At 40.0% G+C, this 24,246-nt stretch overlaps 1 protein-coding gene across 5 annotated transcripts in view; it reads right to left on the bottom strand.

Annotated features, from left to right (window-relative positions):
* The window catches only part of LOC124625819 (2-oxoglutarate dehydrogenase, mitochondrial-like), a 135,117-nt gene that overhangs the window by 76,201 nt on the left and 34,670 nt on the right, over window positions 1–24,246 (bottom strand). For 3 of the 5 annotated variants that reach the window (XM_047149282.1, XM_047149283.1, XM_047149285.1), the window contains exons 5-10: window positions 17,238–17,493; window positions 12,494–12,728; window positions 10,712–10,891; window positions 8,953–9,133; window positions 8,741–8,868; window positions 8,017–8,169 (exon numbers count right to left, since the gene is read on the bottom strand). In XM_047149282.1, coding sequence (XP_047005238.1) covers window positions 8,017–8,169; window positions 8,741–8,868; window positions 8,953–9,133; window positions 10,712–10,891; window positions 12,494–12,728; window positions 17,238–17,493 — 1,133 coding nt within the window. Of the gene's footprint in view, window positions 1–8,016; window positions 8,170–8,740; window positions 8,869–8,952; window positions 9,134–10,711; window positions 10,892–12,493; window positions 12,729–17,237; window positions 17,494–18,113; window positions 18,177–24,246 lie in introns of all 5 variants that reach the window. The other 2 variants (XM_047149281.1, XM_047149284.1) reach the window with 1 other exon arrangement.

Below are 24,246 nucleotides of genomic sequence, written 5' to 3'. Positions count from 1 at the left end.
TCAAGGAATCTGCTTTTGAACAATGGGTAACTTTGTCCAGTGAAAACTGGATTGACAATGATGGTGCTTTGTTGTAAAGAGTCTGCATGGGATGGAACATTTGACATGGAAAGGATGGCAACTGTCAAAATCTAAGTACTGTTGCTTGTTAGGAGGTTTAATATGGACAGAAGGTGTAACTGAACCTCAATGAGGATGAGGTCAATATCAAGGAAAGTACCATGGAATTTGGAATAGGTCCATGCGAAATTGAGTTGTGAGAATGTATTTAGAGATCATAAAAATTTTAATTAGTCAGCCTCACCATGAATCCTTATGGCAAAGATGTCATCAATATATTTAAACCAAACCAGGGGCTAAATGCTAATAGATCCCAGGAAACCAAAAAATTGGCAAAGGAAAGAGCCATCCCGACTCCCATGGCCATGCTTTTGATCTGTGTATGTGTATGCCCATCAAAGGTAAAGAAGTTGTTGGTAAGTATAAAGTTGATCAAGGTGAGCATAAGGACGTTATAGGTTTGGAATCAGGTGGGTGCTAGTTCAGGTAACGTCCAGTAGCAGATATATCATGTACATAGGGAATATTGATACAGAGGAAGGTGGCATCAATGTTGACAACCAAAAGAGTGGGGTAGGAGTGGGATAGACACAGATTTCAGGCAATCTGGGAAATGATAGATTTCTTTAACATATGAGGGGGTCTTTGTACAATAGATTTGCAGATATATGTTTAGTGGGTACACTGAAGCCAGCAACTATGGGACTGCCAGGGTGACTGGGTTTGTAGATCTTAGGAAGAAGCTAAGTGCTAGGTTAGGGTGGGGTAAGAAGTTCTATGGATTGAAATATTATACCTTGTGTGGGCCAAGCTTGGGAACCAGCCCTGGGTCTAATTACAAGAAGTTCAGCAAACACCAATCTGGCGACTAGGGTGGACAGGGCAGCAACATCAACGCTACCACAGACGCCAATGCAATCATCTCCGTGACTGCTGACGAGTGCCGTATGGAGGGAACTGCTTGCAGTGGGTGGGGATATAAATCGGCTGCATGCCCTCAGGAGCTCAGTTTGTCAGCACACCTAATGATAGCGACATTTCTTACCATGGACTGTTCGAACAACAAACATTCCAGGAGAAACTGAAGAATCACAGAATAATTATGCCTCTTAGAAAAGTGCACAGGAAGAATAACTTTTCCCATTTATTATCTGACAAAGGAATTAGACAATGGAACGAAAAGGATGGTGGATAGAACTTACTATAACACTGTACAATGGCTTGCAGTGTGCGACTGCAGAAATGTGTGTACGCAATCTATTCTCAATTTCTCTTGATGTATTTCAGTGGTTGATGCACAAAATTTTATTGTATGGACATTGTACTCTGACAACTCCTGTGGATAGTTAAACTGAGCACACAGTCACAAATTATGTTAAATATACATTTCAAGAGAGATACAAATGACCAAAATTCTTGATAATTATCAGACAATGTGCTTGAAAAATATACTTTCAAACTCTCCTCCTTCCAGCTGCATGCCTATATACATACTGTACAAAAAAATTATGTACCTTCATCTCAACAACAAATGAAACACACACATTGTATCACATGGGCTGGCAGTGCTGCTTACTAACCTAGTCTCAAAATTAAGGAAACTATTTTCTTGCCAACCAGTCCTTTGTCATGGCAGTTTAGTTAAATGGAAACATTACGTGTTTCTAGAACTAAAATCTTTATTTGGATAATTTGCTACTGACTGGTTTTCTCTAATACATCAATCTCAAACAGGAATCTTGTAAAGCATTTGTACACTGTGTGCATTAATCTCTTACACATGCCAGATTGCAGAAAGTGTATGTTGTACCACTCAAGTATCTGCAACCACCTGTACATACAGGTGACATAATACACCAAATTATATACTTGCAAAAATGCAAGATAACATAATGCAATACAGATTTTTTTGACACAAGCAGACAATTTGTTTTAAGAAAATTATGTTTGTACATGCAGGTATATTCTAAGCTGAATTGATATGTCGGCTGACAATCGCATCTGACAATTTAATGAGTACCTATAACATAAGCAATCCGAGAAACTACTTAATTTACAATAAAGCAATCGCAATAACAATTAATAATTTACAGGTATTTACTTAACTTTCAAATCGTACGAAGGGTGAAAGAAGTGACTGTAATCAACAACAATTCATATGCTTTATTAGGTGAAATAACGAAAGAAAATTTAAACTGGATGACTGGAAACTTGCTGTACATACCTGAAGCTAACAAGCTTATCACACCAAAGGCAGTGGGAAATCACAATGGGTATAATCTCGAGCCACATATTAATTTTTGGTCTAGCAGGTTTAAATGCCAAGAAGACGAAAGAAATGACAATTTGCCTAGGGGGAACAGGAAGTAAGAAACCTCCGGGAACACGTGAACAAGGTGACTAGAAAAGAATTTATGCCAGACAATGGAAAACACAAATTCAGTCAAATGGGAAAATGGGCTATGATAGAATAAAAAGGGGTTACAAACAGAAAGAACAGCAGACAATAGAGAAGAACATCTTGAAAGACAATTCCTTTTTTTTGTCAATCCTGTTATAAAATTGCTAGCAGCAATGCTTCAGAATTGTTAAATATATATGGGAATGGATATGCATTACAATCCCCACACTCTGCCCACCTCCTTCTACCTCCATCTTTGCCCATCTCCTCCCCCTCCTCTGACCTTAAGATTTTGTTTGTTGTTATGGAGACGCAACCTGGGAACTTAAATCACTTCAAATGAATGGGTAAATCAGTTGTGACAACTAGTCTACGGTGTAAGAGAGAGACCTTTCTAGTTGCTGGATTTGTGAGGACAGCAGTTTCAACAATAGTATTTTGTATAGTTTTAATCTGCGAAAGGGTCAGCTTACAAAGTTTCAGATGATTCACACTACTTAATGATATTACAATTATAAGCCAATAAGATATAAATAAATTGTCATTCAAAAGATATATGGCATATGTCCATCTGAATGTTTATTAGTATATTGTGTAAAAATTTCAAGTAAATTGGCTAAGAGCTCTGAGATTTTTGGTAACATTTCCCCTTTAGACAATATATGTAGCCTATGTTCATCTGAACATTTATTAGAGTAGGGTGCAAAAATTTGATGCAAACTGGTCAACTACTTTTCAAGGTGTTTTGTGATGAAGTTAAACAATGACTTGTCCTTATGTAGTACCAGAAATTGTCATTTGTACCATAATGACCTGATTTCAGCTGTTTTCCATTATCAAGCGCATATGTCTGTACTCAAATTTGCACAATCACTGTTCATGGGTGTATACAAATGGTACATCCGTCATATTAATATGAAACTGGTTATAGTAAACAAAAACACTATAGCACTAATGTTTTAAAGTGGTGATGAACACGAACATTGTTCTCACTTGTTTACTACAACCATAATTATGTATTAAAATGACACACACACACACACACACACACACACAGGTGATTTATGGCCCCCCCACAGTGGAAAACAGAATTGTTGTTCATTGCATCACACTTAAAAATCTAAACAAATATGGCTCATCGTATGACGGGTAAAGTATAAAGTGGCGCCAGCTCTCAGGGATTTGTAGGAAGTAATACTTTCCTGCAGTGATCCACAGGAATTAAATTTACACAGTTTGACAGTTAAAATTACAATTACAACCCAAACACTGGGACCAGTGAGAATTCACAATATCTTCTGAAATATTCTGAGGGGAACTGGGGCCACTAAGAGTTATATAGACTGTACTGAAACTCATGTTTTGAGTTATATACACTCTTTCAATATAATATGAATGTCACCAAATTATTTTTTTTCTTTCGACAAAATATAGTGTTTTCACCCAAGAAAGTTACCTTTCAGCTTGACAGAATATCGCACTTGATTTAAAAGATATAAATGTGGTGAAGAGCAATCTACATATTAAAGACACTGATTTGTATCATCTCTGTCAGAGGTTAGACAGGGTACTTTATTAGATTACTTTTTTTAACACTCTAAACAATACAATTTAAGGTGTAATCCATTTGACCATGGCATAACAGCCAGGAACATTTTATAAATTGTGACAATTCCAGCCATGGAAGTTAACATTTCGCAATATGCTTTGTCTACACAGAATCATTTCCAGTATAAGTGATCCATTCAAAGTGCAAACTGTAAGTATTGTCATCACTGCAGGAAATCTTTCTCCTGTAGCATCTTCTATGCCTGTCAATATTGTTCCACAAACAAGACAGGGCACAGTCACCTAGAATACAGGAGGCCATAATTACGAACTAAACGCAGATGGCCTTTGAGAGATGGTATCACAGGCAATTCTTGCTGCACCAGTTTCATAAAAGCTCATTTATAAGGACTCTCACGTTCAAATGTGGAACTTATTTGTACTCATAAACAGGAAATTAAATTAAAGCAGTAAAACACTTACTATTATTACATCACAGATTGGTAGCATTGAGAAGTGGTTCGACGTACATCAGCATGTACCAACAGCTTCCAAATGGAGCTGTAGCTGTCTAATCGTGAAACTTTAATTATCATATTTGCCAATGTCTGTAAGTTCCTTAAAAACTTCCATTTTGATGGTGTTTATGAAACGAGATTTATTTATTTTTGTTATAAATGTTTGAAAAACTGCTAAATTCAAAGATGAACAATATTAAATTTGAGTTTTCCAAGGGGCGGAAAAAAACAACAACATTCTATACTCAAAACATTGCCACAACGGTTTCCGTGGCTAAATAACTACTTATAGTGGCTTCTAGTGGCATTTCTTGGAACTTCCTTAGGCTTTGCCCCTGAATCTGTACCACAGACAGATTTTTGGACTATGAAAATTGGGAAGAAAGGCCAGCTTGCATTTGGGTAAATAACGGTAACTTATAGAAGAAAGTCTGACTGAAAATTAAAACAATAAACAACATCATAAACAAGAGCAACAAAAAAGTAATGAGTGAAGAATCAATGTATTCATAAACACATGAAGACAGTGACAGAAACTGTGGCAAGGAAAGGAGAAGAATATTGGTAGAAGGAGAAATAGGAGTGGGGGGGGGGGGGGGGGAGGGGAGGAGGTGGAAAAATGAGTAATGGCTGTGGAACTGAGAGTGCAAACGGGCAAATAATAATAAGCACTGCCTAAATTCATGTGCGAGACAATTCTGTTTCTGCTGTGAACACAGACCTTTGTGCACAGAGACAGTGCAAGCACTTTTTATTTCCCTTAGTAGACATAAACGTCACTGACTGCTGAATGATATGTGACAGACTGTAGTGGGCACATATAATAATCTGCTGCATAATATATCAATAAACACAACAGGAAGATTTGTGAACCAGGTCTCAATAACTTTATACAAGCACTTCATACAGGTGTAGATGGGTGTACACTTTGGGGTACTCAACCTACCATCAACTGTTGTATTTAATATGCCCTGGCTTTGTCCCTTTTTGTCAGTCTTCATTTTCTCTCATCCTTACTTACCACTTAGTGTGACACAAACTATCAAGATATCAAATCTACATTGGCACTGACTATTTAGATCAGTGTCTACAGCAATTTTCAGCAAACTCTGCAAGTTTAAGTCAAACATTTTACTTTCACTCCATCTCATTCAGCATTAAGTTACGGTAAAATATCATTAACTATGCTCTGTTCGTCATAATAATAAACCTGATGCAAACAAACACAAACGCGATGATTGGTCAGCAGCTGCAGCTCTCTTACACTGGTGTTGTTCCGCCCTTGGAAGTAGGTCCAACTTATTAGAGATCTTATTACTACGTCACTGTGTATGAAACTTAAATATATTCTGATGTGTTAACAGCCATCAACATCTTTCTTAACCGTACTTTAGCAATATAATTTTTATTTCAATAATTATGTACAGTCAAAGTCTCTGTAAACGTTACTTATGCTATAACTGTCTTGCTGTTCATAAGTACCGTGAAAATGGATGACACTGCTTTCTGCTCCGTAGTGAAACACACATGTGGAACACCACTAATGACTAGAAACAAGTTGTTCTTAATGTTTCCATAAAACTATAGAGAAAAATCAGCCTTGAAGTTTTTTGAGAAACAGTATGTACTAAATGTAAGGGAACAAAATTTAATCATATGCATGGTGTAATCAGTAGCAACATAGATTAATATACGGGCATGGTGGCAGACAGCAACTCAAAACTTGTTGGAGGGTACAAATCTATTTTTATTTTCTGTTCGGGTTGAATACCTAAAATATTTAAATTCATCAAATATGTGGTAAGTAAGAAAAAAAATGAAATGATCGTACGGCATTGTTGGCCGGGAGACCCCATGCGGGGTGTTCGGCCGCCGAAATTGCAAGTCCTTTTTCTGTAGCTGACGCCACTTTGGCGACTTGCGAGTCAATGATGATGAAAGACACACAACACCCAGTCATCTTGAGGCAGAGAAAATCCCTGACCCCACCAGGAATCCAACCCGGGACTCCATGCGCAGGAAGTGAGAATGCTACCACAAGACCACGAGCCACGGATGGTAAGTAAGAAAAATGCACGTCTTTTAGTTTCCAATAACATGTCACACGCAAAATTCTGGTTTTCACTGAAAATACACATTCTTAATTATCGATCTTTTATAAAAGATTGTTGAAGTTAAGAAATCATTACAGAATTAAAATGTTTGGAGAAAAATGAGAAATCAAATAGTCTTTGAATATGCCCAATGTTTTGTAGAACGGATGTGGTCTCTCATGAACCAGAATGATAAGCATCGTACAAACATAGAAAACAATAATTTTCAGGGCATTGAGCACACACTACCCTTGCTGCATTTTTACTTGTGCCACATCAACAATGCAATCTGAATCCAATAAAACTGACCTAGAGCAAAGGTAAGGAATTTGTTGCGAGAAATAACAGGACATTTAAGTTGCCAAACGTAGTGGAACTAATGCACAAAGCTTTGTAACATATCACTGCCGAACAATGGCGAAATGCAGAACAGCCTGTCATAAAAGAGGAGGACATGTTGACTTATTGGTGGCTTGGGATTCTGTTGCTGGTCGCCTCATTGTCAACATAGCTGTACTGAAATGAAATGTATTCCTCGAAGTCCGATATGGAAGTAGTTCTGAGATTACCAGATGACTGACTGTAACACCTTCAGTGGTTCAATATTTAACAATGTGGTAAAATCCCATCAGTGCACTTTTGCGCCGCACATAGGTCACGCATAAAAATGACCACTGTTGAAGCCGGCATTTTTATAACTCGTTTTTAATTACAGTACTGTGTTAGCTATAATCAAGAGCGCGTTGTTTTCCATCCAATCACTTACGAAGCGTATCGCCTGAGTTTTACCACACATTATTTTCTTCTGTTTCAAAATTAAATAACATTCAAAGCTATATTGTTCTCTGCTCATCACTTTTTACGTCTTTACTGCAACTGTTTGCATCACTGCAGGTTAGTTGGATCACTTGTCTGGCCAGTGCTGTCGAAGTCAGATGCGCCGGTAAAGCTGCTGCCCCATATTATTCCTGAATCTATGTTTGCATAATGCACAGCATAAAACTTATCCTCATTATCATACTTTACTGTACTCGAGACAGCTTGGCCTCCGATCCATGTAAAACACAATCCAACGAGGTTCCAGCAAACGTGGAAGAATACACAGTGCAATGTTTACATAAGGTTTATTCTTATGATGAACCGAGTATAAGAGAAACAGTCTGCCTTGTCCCCTCCTCCATCTGTGTGCAGCTATTATTAACTTTCTAACACCTCTGCTCCCAACCAAATTATCCATTCTTCTGTAATTTTGATGACTTTGGATAGATATTTCATTCTTCCATTTTTCTTGAAACTCTGTGTTGAGATATTGTGTTAACTTTTGTTTGCTGCTGTTATAGTTATACTTGTCTGGTAGTATCGTATATATCTACTATACATTATAGACAACACTCACCTTAACCTCTTCTGCTGTAACAACGCCTTCATTTATTAATTTATCTGCATATTTGTCCAATGCAGGCGGTGTTTTACGGATCTTGCGATACATTAATGGTTGGGTGAACATGGGTTCATCAATTTCATTGTGGCCATTGCGTCGGTAGCAGACCTACGATAGCAAAGAGAAAACACATACATCTAATTAACACTACGACAAAAGCAGGAAATTAATAAAAACTCAATAACTTAAAAGGAGCCTACCTACATATAATGAAATGACCATAAGTGATTAGACTCCTGTGCTGCAACTTATAATGTTAAGTCTTTTGGTAATGGTATCAATTACAGCACAAAAGAATTGCAAGTGACACAGAAACCAATGAATGTATGATGAACAGAACTGTAGTGCCATATTAAATGTTTCAATTAATTAATGTTGTGAAACATACAAGAGAACAAATATGAACATTTTCATGCTCTATCTAATAAAGCATTGCAACTGATAGTAACTCAGAGCTGGTACAGTGATCCAGCTTGCACATTTGGCTATTATGTCAATGAATAGGGTCGGAGTGATTGGAGGGGGGGGAGGTGGACAGTTATACACACACTGACCTTATGAAAAAAATAAATAAGTAATAACTATTGTTTTATCTAGACCTGAATCGTAACCACACACAAATCAATTTAATGTTTTGTACAGTTTCCGCAAAACACAAAAGCAGATTTATTCTACTTACAATATCAATTACAACATCTTTGTGGAATGTTGCTCTCCATTCTGCAGCAATTTTACACACATGCATTACAGCTTCAGGGTCATCTGAGTTGACATGGAAGATGGGTGCATTTACCACCCTGGCAACATCTACAACATAATTTAATAGTTAGACATAGAATGTATTACACACACCACTAACAGATACACACAAAAAAGTAACAGAATACATACCAGTGCAATATGGGGAGGACCGTGAATGCCTTGGGTCGGTGGTGAAACCAATCTGATTGTTGACTACAATATGAATGGTTCCATGTGTAGTGTAATCAGGCAGATCTGACAAGTGAAAGGTCTCATACACTATGCCTTGACCACAGAATGCAGCATCACCATGTAGCAGCATGGACATAACCTGGTAGAGGAATGTAAGGCATATTTACTCACTTACTTTTTTAAGTAAAAGACAGAATTTTCTGTAGCAACAGACAAATTTGATGTTCGAGTATCTTTATATTCAAACAGAACAGACATGAAACAATGTTCAAAATATTTCACCAAACAATCAAAAATTAGTACATAAAGATGGGAAGGCCAGACTGCTTCACACCACATAGAGGATGCACCAAGTTGCAGAAAGGTACAATGAAAATACTGCTAAACGTTTAAGCTTTTGGACAAAAAAGCCAATCTTTGGAAATAGAACACACACACACACACACACACACACACACACACACACACACACAGGCGGCCACTGTCTCCAACTGCACCTGCCATATATCAACACTCTGCCCACAAATGAGCACTTTCTCATGACTTAGTACCACTCAGGAATGGAGCAACCAAATCACATTCCCCAGCAGTATTTCAACCTCTTCTTATCGTGCTCTGAAAGAAGGAATAGCTTACTCACTATCCTTCCCACCCCTCCCACAGTGGTGTTCCACTGCTCATTGAATCTGCGTAATATCCTTGTCCACCCCTACTCCATTCATGCTCCCAACCCCTTGCCTCACGCTTCATCTCTCTGCAATACACCTAGGTGCAAGACCTGTCCCATACATCCTTCTGCTACCACATACTGCAGTCCTGTCACAGAAATCTCCTGTCCCATTAAAGTCGGGGCTATTTTTGATAGCAGCCATGTCATCTACAGACACAGCTGCAACCATTGCACTGCATTCTACATGGGCATGATAACTAACAAGAGGTCGCCACCAAACGTGCCAAGAGACAGCTGGACCAACTACTTGCTGAACATACTGGCCAACACCATGTGCTTCACCTCAATGACTGCTTCACAGCCTGCACCATCTGGATCCTTCCTAATAACACAGCTTTTCCTGAATTGCACAGCTGGGAGCTCCTTCATTCCTGTAACCTGCCTGACCTTGGCCTTCAGTAGTCCTTCCCTGCTCCCCTTCCAGCACTATACATGGCTTCTATTTCACCAAAACTTTCAGTCTTTTCTCCTTCCCTACATCCTCCACCGCTCCCCCTCCCCCAGCCCCACCGAATACAGCCTACCGACTCTGCACCTAGCAGCCCTATCCTTCACCCCCACCCCCCCCTCCCATGTCCCTGCATGCTCTCACAGGCAGCACATCATCTTCCATCCCTACCCTGCTATCCCCCCCCCCCCCCCCCTCAAATGCTTCCTTCACATGCCACTAAACCCTAGATTGCTGTTCACATCAGATGCAGTTGCAGTCTGCACTCTGGCCGCAGCAGCAGGAGACAGAAGCCGTGTGTGTGTGTGTGTGTGTGTGTGTGTGTGTGTGTGTGTGTGTGTGTGTGTGTGTGTGTGTTCTGTTCCTGAAGAACTATTTTGTCTGAAAGCTTAAATGTTTAGCTGTCTTTTCACTGTGTGTCTGCAATTCAATGTCTCCTCCATGCAGTGAGTAACAATCTATGCTTTTCCTAATACTGTCATTATTCCATATTGTACTTTCTACTATATTTAAAAGTAAGTAGGATGATGTGGCCTCACCTTCTTTCCTTCTCCATCGCCACGGTAGAATTGTTCAGCACGTGTCTTCCCCTGAACAACAGGGTCTACAGCCTCAAGATGCGAAGGGTTGGCTACCACAGCCAGTCGAATGTTTTTGTTTGTCACACGGTTTAAACGTTCAATGTAAGTACCCAAATGGTATTTGACATCACCTGACCCCTGAAATTAGAAATAGTCAAACTGGATTACCAACACATCATACGGCACACCACTCTCCAAGATAATGGGTAGAATATGAATATAAACAGATAGAAGGAATTTAAGGTGCTTAATTAAGATTGTAACACTATGAATTAGGATAGGTTGCTACTCACCTCATAGAAAGGCACTGAACAGCAGGCAGGCTTATTCACAAGTAAAATAAGGTATCAAAGTCCCTCTGATTTAACACACACACACACACACACACACACACACACACACACACACACACACACACAGCTTCGCTCACCTCCGGGCACTGTAGCAGGAGGAGGACTTGGTCCAATAGCCTAGGCTACTTTTAAATGTGCCTCTCTGCCACTCAGTACCTCTATATTTAGGTAGCAGTATACTCTAATTCATATTGTTATCATATTATCCCACATTTTCCATCATTTAATTAAGGTTCTAGAGGGCAAATCATGTAACTGGATACAAGCTCGACAAACAGAATGACAGTTTGCAGCAAATGAAGTCAGATAAAAAGAAAAATGGCAAGAAATGAGGAAGTATATAAAGCAGAATACTACTGTGAAAATAGTAAATGAGAAAGTACATAAGTGAAAGCTACCATAATTTTTTTTTTAGCTGTCAGCATAAATAAATCGTGCATCAATAAATACAAAATACTGCAAATTGTGGTAAAACTGAAACATTACATACCGATATCTACAAGACAAGAAAAAACAAAGGAAAACAAAAAATACAGTTTTCAACTTTCTATTCAAAATACACCATGTCTGTGAACAAATAAGAATGCATTATTTAAAGATTAGGGAACAGACTAATATTGCAATTTTAGCCTAAGGCCACTATCAAAAGGTGCTGCAAAATATTTTGTTTCAGCACATCTCAGACTTTAAAATCCCCTGACATGTATACATCTCATCTCAGAACGGAGCCTTTTCATTGAGGAAAAAAAAAAAAGAGAGAGAACCACTGAACAAGCCTTACGCTCCATACATCGTGAAATGATGTAAATTAAATGAACTATTGCCTATGTTAACATCCTTAACATAAATCCGAGTAAACTTATGTTAACACAGCAGTTTATATGTGAAATAACATCATACTCTTTATGTACTGACTTGTTACTCGAAAGTGTGCACTGAACACCATGTTCAAAATACATAAAGTATATTAAGCCTGTGTAAAACAAGGTTTCAAAGCTGTAACCGGTCCATGTACATAACCAAATCAATAATTATAACAAAGCAAGAAACTCAATCCTTGTCTTACCACAATTTTCAGGAGCCATACCTTTCAAAATATTAGTAACATAATTTTTATGAGAGACTGGCTTAAGTGATTCACTGCAGAGTAGGATAATTCGAAGTGATACACATAATCAGATGTAAAACACAACAAGCCCCAATACAAAACAAAAATATAGAAATGAAGGGAGGATTCAATTTAAGTTGGTAATCCATATAAAGACCCACAACTAGCTACTGCACTACCATTGATAGATAAAAAGAAGGCTAAACCAACATTATGGTCAATTTATTCTAATTCGAGACTATTTTGTTGTTTTAAAAATTTTAAGGAATAGTTATTTACATCATCTGCAGCTTCCAGGGCAGCAAATTGGGTAAAAATCTGTTCCAGAGGCTTCCGACAAACATTGGCCAAAACATTCAAACGACCTCTGTGTGGCATACCCATCACAATAGATTCCACTCCAAACTCTGTTGAGCTATCAATAATCTGCTTCATGGCTGGTATCAGGATTTCACAACCCTCCAAACCAAACCTTTTTTCACTTGACCATTTTCTTGCCAGAAATGCTTCAAACCTGAGGAAAAATACGAAATGTCAATTAATTTCATCTGTAACTGTTCTTTTAGAGAAATATAGTTTACAAATTACATTTAAAGATATAGTTGGTACAGGCTAAATTATCGTTTTCTTGCCAACCTTTTAAAGAAGCAACAATTTTTACACAAATTATAGTTGCCTGTACAAAATAATACAAAGGATAAAACCATTTTTCTTTCATCTAGAATGATTTATTCTGAAGTTGACCCATTATCTCACAGACAAGTTTCTGCCCTGTTGTTATTTTCAAATGGTATGTGAGTAGTGCGTGCATCATTTTGTTAAGAAATGTAAACACCTTATGCATGTGTAGAAAAACATACAACCGAAAACTGTAAACTTTAAAGAGTACCATAGGGAAGCGAAATTCTAAGTACTGCCAGCAGAGACATGCAAAGGTCCAAAAAACTATTCTAGCTTTTGGAACTATTAATTTATTCCTCTGGGAGGAAAGAGGAAGAAAGAGGGAGAGGTTGTAGAATGTTAGAGAGGAAGGAAATGTCACTCAGGCTCCATGATGAGAGGAACTCACTTGGGAGATTTTCAATATATTTATTTATTTTTTGTTTGCCACAGAGTGGTTTCACACAAAACTGAAATCACATTTCGAACAAAATTATGGGTTGTCCACCCTTATGAAAACTGTGTTCACTGACCAAAACTAGGGCTTTAAGATATACACGTGTCAATGTCCTGTACAATGACGAGTCCTTCTACCTGTAGAAGAGCTATGCTAAAACCAATGCCAAGTTAACAGAGTACAGCAGACCAGCAGACTGACTGCAACTACTTGTCTCTCAGTTCCAGCCATTCCAACTCCCAACGATGCATGAGCCTTCTTGTCCATGGATAGCTTACAGCATATAGAGGGCTTTTAGGATTTGCCACTGCAGGAACAGGCCTCGGCTATCACAACCAAGATCATTTGCCTGATTTTCAACATGCCCTAGCTTCCATTAGAATATCACCTCCGTCTCAGATGTACGTGAAAGAAGGTGTTCTCGACAAACAAAGCAATTTTGTCTGCTGAATTGATGCACTGTATGGCTTTTGGTGTTCTAAACAGTGGAAAACTCCACGTTGGAATATGAACCATACAGTGAAACCGCTTTATAACGTTTTCCTCTATGTTACATCTGTTTTTTTCGGTCCCAACTAAAAGCCCATATAAACAATGTTAAATTTTCCTCTTTACTGCGTTTCCCCTATATTACAATTTCCTCCATGTAATGCTCATATTTTTGGACCCCTGGTCAATTATTTACCTCTTTATAACGTTTAAGTGACTGGATGTAGATGCATCGTTTTCTGTTCTGTGGATCCACAGTATGCACCGGCTCGGAAAGCCTGCACTCAGCGTGTTTCGTATGTCAGCGGCAGAACCTGGTTGCGTTACATGTGACGCACATTCTGCTTGCGATCTTTTTGGCACCATTTACTTTCACCCATCCACCTACCGGGCCCCATGTTTTAATTACAAAAAACTTATCATTTGATACATTGATCATTTGCAAATGAATATCATACTACAGTATTATGGAAGTTTAAAATGTCATCTATGGCACCATTTGTCAAAGCTGATTAGTGGTATCCCGATCTTCAGTAATGCCCTGTAATTATTTATTTGGAAGCCTTCCTCTTTATAGTGTTTTCCTCTATAAAGTGTTTAGAATTTGTGGTCCTTTGAAAAACGTTATATAGAGGTTTCACTGTATTATGAAAAGAATAAAATCAAAGAATGGCAAATCCAGGACGAAATAATGACAATATTATGAAAAGGATAGACTGGTACTCAGTTAACAGTCTTTTCGTTGCGCCTTTCTGCACCCGAATGTGTCATCTTTAAGTTGAGTAACAATCTATCCTTCTCATACTATTGTTTTAGTGTACCGAGGGAATGAAAACTGACATAGAAGTTATGACCAACACACATCTCACCTGCTCCACTGTCCTCAAGATTGCATATACCTCAACATCGTGAACTGTGAATTCTCTTGGGATGGACACGGTCTAAAGAAACAAGCTAAGTTTGTCCAATTGCTTAGGAACATTAGAGGAAATTAGTAATTTACTGTGGTTCTGGTACAAGATATTGTGAACACACAACTTATAAATTAAATCGTGGGTTCACCAGCCCAGCATAGACGTTGGTGTGGAGCTGGTTCTTCAATCGCCTTTAGCCAGCCTAATCACGCCATGGTGGACAGTATCAAAGGCATTTAGACTTCTGTCTCACTGATCAACACAATTGGAAAACTTAACCAAATCAGGACAATACAAAAAGCTCCATAAAATTGGTCGAGATGTGCTCTACCTGTATTCTTAGACCTATGATTAAGGCACTTATGAAAGTTCAGTGCATAAGGAGAGCCCGTTTTCAAAACTTGCTGATTGCTGATGCAATCCTGGTATTTACTTTAAGTAATTTTGGGAAACCCTGATAAAAGCTGAATCAAAGTGGTTACATGTTGGTTGAAATGCTGCCCCTTTTAAAGCGTCTTCAGTTTCTTCAGCGTTGTGCTACCTAGATTGGACAGAAATCTCAGGGTACCATTCACCTTGTTCACAAATACGGTCTTCCTAACCGTGCATACTATGATTTCATCAGCAATAAGAAAGGTGGTAGCACCCATTCCACTCCAAGAAATTTTCCTGCTGAAACCTTACTGCAATTCAATATTTCCCCCAAAGCCTCATTATGGAACTAAGAATATTATGGCCCCAGTGGCACCACAAGCTTTCTCCAGACTGAGGGGGGGGGGGGGGGGGGACTCCTCTAGATGATGCCTACATACGGAAGCTTGCTCCATAGCTGGTTACAGCAGGATCACGTGATGAAAGGTGTAATGAACAACTGACATCTCCAAATATGAGAAAGTGTGAGTAAGTATTTTGAGACCACCTGAAGTATTTCAGTCTTATCAGCAATTACTGAAAGTAGTGACACTGATTATGAAGCTGCACCTATTCTCACAACATGAAATATGGTAGCAGTACAACTCAGGTTGTGGAAAAGTCAAAGGTTACACTGCAAACTAGTAGTGGGAAAGGCAAAGGTCACACTAAAAACTATGAAAGGAAGAAAAGAAACTGACTTTAACGATATAAAGCATGTATCTCACGGTAATCATTACTCACCAAATACAAGCAGCATAGAGCGTCCCTTAGAGCGAGAGTGAACACCATACTACGACTTTTGTTGAAACAAACATCAACAATCGTGCTAAGTGTCCTCCTGGAGTGTAGTTAATATCAGCTTATGGCTTACAGATAACTACTGTTGCTCAACTACCACAAAATAAAGTGGATACAGTTACTGACAATGGACTCCCAGAAAAATGAAATATTATGTGAAACGATGATCAAACAATAAATGGCGTCAAACTTTGTAGATTATTAGAACTCACTGACATTTTTCTTTGTAGCAGAAGGTGACTTATCTTCATTGAAGGAATAATCCCCACTGTCACAAACTGAAATGTCAATGATGTTTTAAAACTCTGCTGTAATGACCAACAACTAGGTCACATTTTGTCAGCTCTACGCATTCACAACAAATATTCTTAGCCCAACAAGAGCAGTCAGCATGATCTGTGATGTTAGTTCACAAACCTCAATTGTATGCTATTGTTCACACATCTCAAAACACTACCTCTTCATTGACACCAATGAATTTGTGGTTACAGGAAATACAACATTCACTCAGTGAATGGGAGGCAGGAAAACAATTGGCACTTGGATGAAGAAAAAAACTAAAGACATATTATTGTAGTAGCAAGTAGTAAGCAAGAGCCTATCCCTCAGTCGTGTTTCCAGTAAACAATTTACTGCATTAGCAGAACCAGAGAAGAAAATATGGATGAAACAAGAACATGCAAAGGGCAATGAAAGGGTTAAATGATATAAGACATGTTAACGTAGTCTTTCCCCCTGGCAGCATTTGTCAATAGGAGTAGAGGGAAATAGGGAGAGGAATGAGTATGAGGATGCAAGTAATAGAAGAACAAGACTACTTCCACATCATGTAGTGTGTAATTAAAATTTAAATGGTTCAAATGGCTCTGAGCACTATGGGACTTAACTACTGTGGTCATCAGTCCCCTAGAACTTAGAACTACTTAACCTAACTAACCTAAGGACATCACACACATCCATGCCCGAGGCAGGATTCGAACCTGCGACCGTAGCAGTCGCACGGTTCCGGACTGCGCGCCTAGAACCGCTAGACCACCGCGGCCGGCAATTAAAATTTAACTAACAGCTCATATGCACTAACACACACACAAACTCTAGTCTCTTTCCTCTGTTCTTCCTGCTGTCCTATCTTTTTATGCTCTTCCTCTGTGTTTACTATTTGATGGTATTCCCTTTCTTTAGTTTTGAGTGACCTTTTGATTGCTTAGCATTTAATTTTTAATATGTGAATGGTGGTTCCACATAGAAAACTTTATTTTATCAATAATTATAGAAAGAGTTATCCACTAACCCAGTTGCTCGAGTGAGTCTTGCAAGAATAAGCCTCTTTTCATCATTCGTTATTTCCATCACACCAGGGCTTTCCAGTTTTTGGCGTATCCAGTTGCACTGTTCCAGGGAATTTATGAACATGAATTCTACACCAATGTGACGGCAGTAGGCATTTTCAAGTCTTCTCAGGATCTCTCGTAAAGAAAGAGCTTTCTCTTTACCACCAATGAATGTAGTTGAGGGCAGCTTGAAAACACGGTCCATGTCGGTCTCCTCTGTATGAAAGCAGGTCGTTTGAAGATTAGTTTCACAAACAAAACACTCAAAATATCAATCTTATAACTATAACTAATAAATTTATATATCCACAGTGGTCATTATCACAAAGCTAACACTCTTACTTTCACCCTCAACTACATGGATCTTGCCTTCCGTAACAGCTGTAAAAAAACAGACAAGAGGTGACACCTTTGCCGGAAACATCACTTTCTCATATTCAATGGTTAAAAATTACATCCCTATATAAAAGGTTGCTTTTGTGCACTAAACAGAGCATTTTGAAGCAGAATTGTAGCATTCCCAACAACAAGATGAAGTTTGAAACCTAAAAGGTAATATCAATCATACATTACCATAACCCAAAACATGCAGGTTACAAACAAGCTTCATGCATAATTAAGTTGTGGCACTAAATTTGCAGAATGTTAAAAGCAATTGCACATCAAGTGGTACTATCAGAACACAATTATTGTGCTGTGCAAATGTGTGTTTAAATTAATTATTTATGGAGAAATTTAGCAAAGTTTAGACGTATATTAACATTAAATGTGATTTATTCACTGCAGGAAGGCAATGGTGTATGAAGGAATAATTCTGAATTGGCCCTGGTACGTACTTTCCATCATCGAAGCCACTTTCCGCTGCAGATCTTGAGAATAAGTGGTGCTTGCTCGCTTGCCTAAACAACACATTACAACATCAACATTCCACAATCAAATCAGCAAACAACAGGACTGCTGGAAGCAACTGGTAATGGAAGTCAAGATATTTGCACTTTCGTAGTTTAAACAGTGTTTGTAAATTTTATCCCATGCTTCCCCAAAACCAGGGGGATAATCCGAAGAAAGAGATTAAAATTTGAATAGTTATATGGTTAACATAGTCTTTAGCTGCATTTTTATGTATTAGCAGTCAGTAGCCTGTGACCAAAAGCAACTCTGCCAGGCACTTAAGTGTGAATTGCAGAGTAGTCATATAGATGTAGAAAGCAAATTATGACTATGTTCATCAGACACCAATTGCTTTCAACAGTTGACAAATTAGTAAGAGCTAAGCACTGTAGGCAGACAGAAAAGAAACTGCTGTTACAACTAGCATCACAAAAACATGAAAGAGAAAATGTTGCATTTACTAGTGTGCAACACTAGAGTAATTAATATGTATCATGCAAAGCTATGTAAACTGCTAAAGATACAATGAAAGCCTTTGCTTTAAATATGTACAAATTAATATAACGAACAAAAAATTGCTGTAGGACCACTAACTAGTCACAGATTATATTACATGTGTGTTATCTAAACATGGTTCACACTATATTACACACGTGTATCTAAACATTGTTCACACTACATTACACACGTGTATCTATGTGGTCCATGTAACATTACAGGTGTTTATCTGAATCAGGATACGAGCCACTACTTGCCTTAAAACTACATCAACACAGGCAACAACACATTGAAAATCAAAATGTTTGCACAGTCCGGGTGGTCCCATGAGTTTGCATCAAATAAAGTGACAACATAAATTCTCACTTTGTTAATAATCTCTTGAGTACAGTGTCAATGCAGTAATACTCATTATGTAACCAACAGACTCATGGCAGCCATCATTCTTTCCTACAAAGAGGCCACCTACATGACGAATCTCCTTCACTACTGTTACAGTTTTTAATATTTTGTGAGGGCTTTCCACTAAGTTCTGATGCAATGAAGACTGGATTTGCTTTGATTACTACTTAAACCTGTGAACAATTGTTGCCAAGTGTTTGGGTGACTGATTTCTCACCCAGACAGTGCAAAAGCCCACCCCAATAATGTGTGACGACGTTTCAAGCTCACCAAACCAGCAAATTGATATTTTCTTCAAATCTGTAAGAACACGAATTGTATAAGAAGTTTTCAGAAAAATCCTTGTGTAATTTTGCCATTAATCAACTACTGGTTTGGATCACAAAACAAGAAAAACAACACAGATGCATCACAATGCCACCCACCAAACTTAATTTCTGCCACATCGCCAGAGCTCTCTGCTGCACTTTGCTTGTCATCATAGCAACTGCTCAGCAACATCAAGTCTTGTCATCTTTCATCTTGCAACTTTCTTTATGGACTTTTTATTTTCCTCCCTAACAGCGCTATTAAGTCTACTTTTCTCCTTCATAATTAATTTGCCAAAACAATACTTACAAAACCTGTTTGTCAACACAAAGAAATCTCCTCACTACATTTGATTATTTCTGTAATGGTGTGCCTATACTTCATCACTGCCACAACAAAACCTAAAAAATATTTCAGTCCCTTCTCACACTGTATTAGAAGTCTCCAACAGGTATCTGTTCCACAGTAATGTTGCTCCCAGGGTAGTATCCCTGGTGGACACTAAAAATTCATCCAAATTCTACCTTGGCAGCTCCCAGAAGTCGAACTGCCAGTGTTAATAACTAGTAGACTGCCAGCTGTGGAAATGCTGAGTGGCTTGTAGCAAATACGGGAACAACCAAGTGCCAAAATCTGCTAGCAAAACATAATGATATCATGGAAGCTGAGAGATACCATCATACTAGTGAAAAAGCAGAGTTTCTTACGGATGGCTAAGTACAATGCAACTTTAAATATACAGGTGCTGAGCTAGCAAAAAAGAGCCTCTGAAAGGTGAAGTTCCGAAAGTCTGAAGTCACTAGGAGAACTGACAGTGAAGTAAGACCGGGACACACGTCGTAGCCGTTCCTCCATTGCAGAGCGCATGGGTCGCACTAACATAATGACACCACCCTTCTTAATAAATACCTGACTGATGAGTGCCGACTGCCCAGTGAGTAGTCTCGGCCCTTGTGTCAGCTGCAGCTACCCAATGAGATGGGAGGCTATGGAGTTCAACCTTCGGCACACCTAGCCGTCTTTGATTGCCTATGGAACCACAGGTCTGGCTGGAAGGACACCACTGCTGCCAGCTGCACTGACAACTTCCGAGGCCACACTGGCCAGGTGCGGAGGCTGCTATCATCCTGCAGATATGCTGGAGGCTTTACCTACAATGCCTGGACACTGTCCATCATCTGCTTCAAGTGAGTGGCCACCGCTCCTGCTCCTCCCATTCTTGTGGCAGACAGCAATGCTGCTGGCTCCTGTTTCGTAAATGGGTAGTGACAGCCACCCTTGCATGCCAGTGAGTACTTCAGGTAGACCAGGGGCTAGACGCCCGAGTGCATATCTTCGACAACCATGAAAGCCCTTCGAGATCGATACACAGAGCTGGAGATTCTGCAGTTGACAGCCACTTGTGACGTAGCAGCCATCACACAATTTTTCATTGTGTTGGTGATACTGTGGGATGAGAGCACGCCTGCCTTCTGCACCTGAAGAGGCTACTCAACTGGCCTAGTTGTGTGTGGCACTTTATTGTTAATGATGTTTTCTTGGTGATCATTAGCATAACTAGGACCTCAACACCACATCCTGCCCAGCTCTCTCCTGACAACTGTAGGAGTCAGGATCTGGTACAGTAAAGTAACCCCTACAGTAAAGTAACCCCTACAGTAAAGTAACCCCTACAGTAAAGTAACCCCTACAGTAAAGTAAAAGTTTCTAATTAATCGGAAATTTTCCTGCATAAATCAGAAGCAACAGACTGACAATGGTCAGAAATATTTCAGTGTGAGACTTTTTAATAAGATTCATTTCACACCGATTTTATCAAAACTATTTTATGAAACACATTAACAATAAGTCTTGCCATCCAGGTACATACAAAAGAGCTTTTTTTTTTTTTGTTGTACCTCCCTCCCACCGATAAGGTTAGGAGTATGTGTAGTGAAAGACTGAATACTGATGCAAATTGAAAATATGATCACATTTATTTCTTTGGATATGCTTGGGATAGTACTTCACTGTGTATGTGTTTACCTGCACTTGTGACCACACAGTTGGTGCAATGCATATTTCATGTATTCTTTTTGTGTGTTTGACAAGCCAACATGATGATGTTTCCTGCAAGTGGAAAGTGGTATCATAGTGGTCGACAATAAGAATTTTCCAAAGATCTGATGATGACAGCAATATTATGCTGAAACTGGTCATTGTGAAATAAAATAAAAATTCCATGCGATCTTGGCTGTAGAAGATTTTCCTATTTGTATTAATAACAACTAGGTAATAAAATGAGAGTCTTAACATTTCCCACATTATACCATTGTGTGAAAATCAGATAAATTTGCGAAACATTCAAGAATGCAAAATCAGGAATTAAATTCCTAACCATCAACCCTCTACAAAAGCTAATTCGATTTAATGAAAGAGAACCTTTCAATAAATCAATATGTAAAATAGACCTATAGTGGATTAGTATATCAAGTGCAGAAACATGTAACAGAAAATGTATTCTCCAAGCCCCCCTTCTCTCCCCACCCTTTCTTCCTCTTCACTTCCTCTTCATCTTCACCTTCACCTTCCTCTTGTCACCCCCCCCCCCTTTAGTTTCCACGGCCCATTCTCTCTTTTTGTACTCTCTGTGCACTTTTTGTCTTGTTGTGCAGCTGCGGAGTCATCTGCCTGTTTCCCACTAACCCTCATTGTCAGCTCAGTCAACTGCTTTCAATAATCTAATATCAATAATTACACTTGCTGTGGTCACAGGAGTGTGCGTTTGGGTGTTTGTATGTGAATGTGTGTACTTTTGCTAGAAAAAAGAGCTATTGCTCAAAGCTAGTGTGAATATTGTTTTCTGTTAAATGTTTCTGCACTCCACACATCAATCCACTATAGGTGAGTGGGTGCCTCTCCCTAATTTTGAGTATTGCTCAGCCCAGGAATTTCAATATTGTTATTCTAACAATAAATCAAGAATCAACAACATCCATTGTTGGTTGGTTGGTTTGGGGGATTAAAGGGACCAGACTGCCATGGTCATCGGTCCCTTTTTCCAAAGACATAGAACACCCACAGAGAACAAAAACGAGGAACAGAAGAGATCACAGACGATACAGAACAGGAGAGACAGAGACTGAGACAAAGACAAGACAAAACGAACGAAAACCACATAGAGATGGACGGTGGTTGGCCGACCATAGAAATAAAAAAGGAAAAGCCAACCACTTAGAAACACATTAAAAAATCAGTGTAAAATCATAGGCCAAAGGCCAGAGTCGACACAAAACAATAAAATAAAACAGAAACACTCAGATTAAATGATAAAATCCCCCTGCCCGAATAAAACGTAAAACTAAGTCACCCATAGTGGAGTCGTCTGTTAAAAGGGCAGGGAGCGTATCAGGCAGCGCAAATGTCTGCCTGACCACAGCTAAAAGGGGGCAGGCCAACAGAATGTGGGCCACTGTCAAAGCCGCCCCGCAGCGACATACAGGAGGGTCCTCCCGGCGCAGTAAATAACTGTGTGTCAGCCGGGAGTGGCCAATGCGGAGCCGGCAAAGAACTACCGATTCCCTGCGAGTGGCTCGCAGGGATGACCGCCACACAGCCGTCGTCTCCTTGACAGCACGGAGTTTATTGGACAATGGCAGTTCGCGCCATTCCTCGTTCCATAGCGCCAAGATTTTGCGGCGGAAGACTGCCCGCAAATCAGTCTCAGGGAGGCCAAGGTCCAGAGATGGCTTGGTGGTGGCCTCTTTCGCCAGGCGGTCAACATGTTCGTTACCCGGGATACCGACATGACCGGGGGTCCACACAAAGACCACAGAGCGGCCGCAACAGGCGAGAGTATGCAGAGACTCGTGGATAGCCATCACCAAACGAGAACGAGGGAAACACTGGTCGAGAGCTCGTAAACCGCTCAGGGAATCGCTACAGATAACGAAGGACTCACCTGAGCAGGAGCGGATATACTCTAGGGCACGAAAGATGGCGACCAGTTCAGCAGTGTAAACGCTGCAGCCATCCGGCAAGGAACGTTGTTCGGAACGGTCCCCTAGAGTGAGCGCATACCCGACACGACCAGCAACCATCGAACCGTCAGTGTAGACAATACCAGAGCCCTGATACGTGGCCAGGATAGAATAAAAGCGGCGGCGGAAGGCCTCTGGAGGGACTGAGTCCTTCGGGCCCTGTGCCAGGTCCAGCCGAAGGCAAGGGCGACGAACACACCATGGGGGTGTATGCAAAGTAGCCCGGAAAGGAGGTGGAACAGTAAAAACCTGAAGCCCAGAGAGAAGCTCTTTGACGCGGACCGCTATTGTACAACCAGACCGGGGCCGACGATCTGGCAGATGGACGACCGATCGCGGGAACAGGAGACGATAATTTGGATGCCCGGGCGAGCTTAGAACATGGGCAGCATATGCGGCCAGCAAACGTTGGCGTCGGAACCGCAGGGGAGGTACACCTGCCTCCACTAGTACGCTGTCCACGGGGCTGGTGCGGAAAGCACCAGTGGCAAGGCGCATCCCACTGTGGAGAATTGGGTCCAGCACCTGTAACGCAGATGGGGATGCTGAGCCATAAGCCAGGCTCCCATAATCCAGACGGGACTGGATTAACGCCTGGTAGAGCCGCAACAGGGTAAAGCGGTCGGCGCCCCAGCGGGTGTGGCTCAAGCATCTCAGAGCGTTTAGATGCCGCCAACACGTCTGTTTCAGCTGCCGGATATGAGGCAGCCAAGTCAACCGGGCATCGAAAACCACCCCCAAAAACCTGTGGGTCTCCACCACAGCAAGGAGTTCGTCGGCAAGATAAAGCCGCGGCTCAGGATGGACTGTTCGGCGCCGGCAGAAATGCATAACGCAGGTCTTGGCTGCC

The sequence above is a fragment of the Schistocerca americana genome, chromosome 8 (assembly GCF_021461395.2).
Source record: "Schistocerca americana isolate TAMUIC-IGC-003095 chromosome 8, iqSchAmer2.1, whole genome shotgun sequence".
Taxonomy (NCBI): domain Eukaryota; kingdom Metazoa; phylum Arthropoda; class Insecta; order Orthoptera; family Acrididae; genus Schistocerca; species Schistocerca americana.
This window is presented reverse-complemented; position numbering and strand designations above follow the sequence as displayed.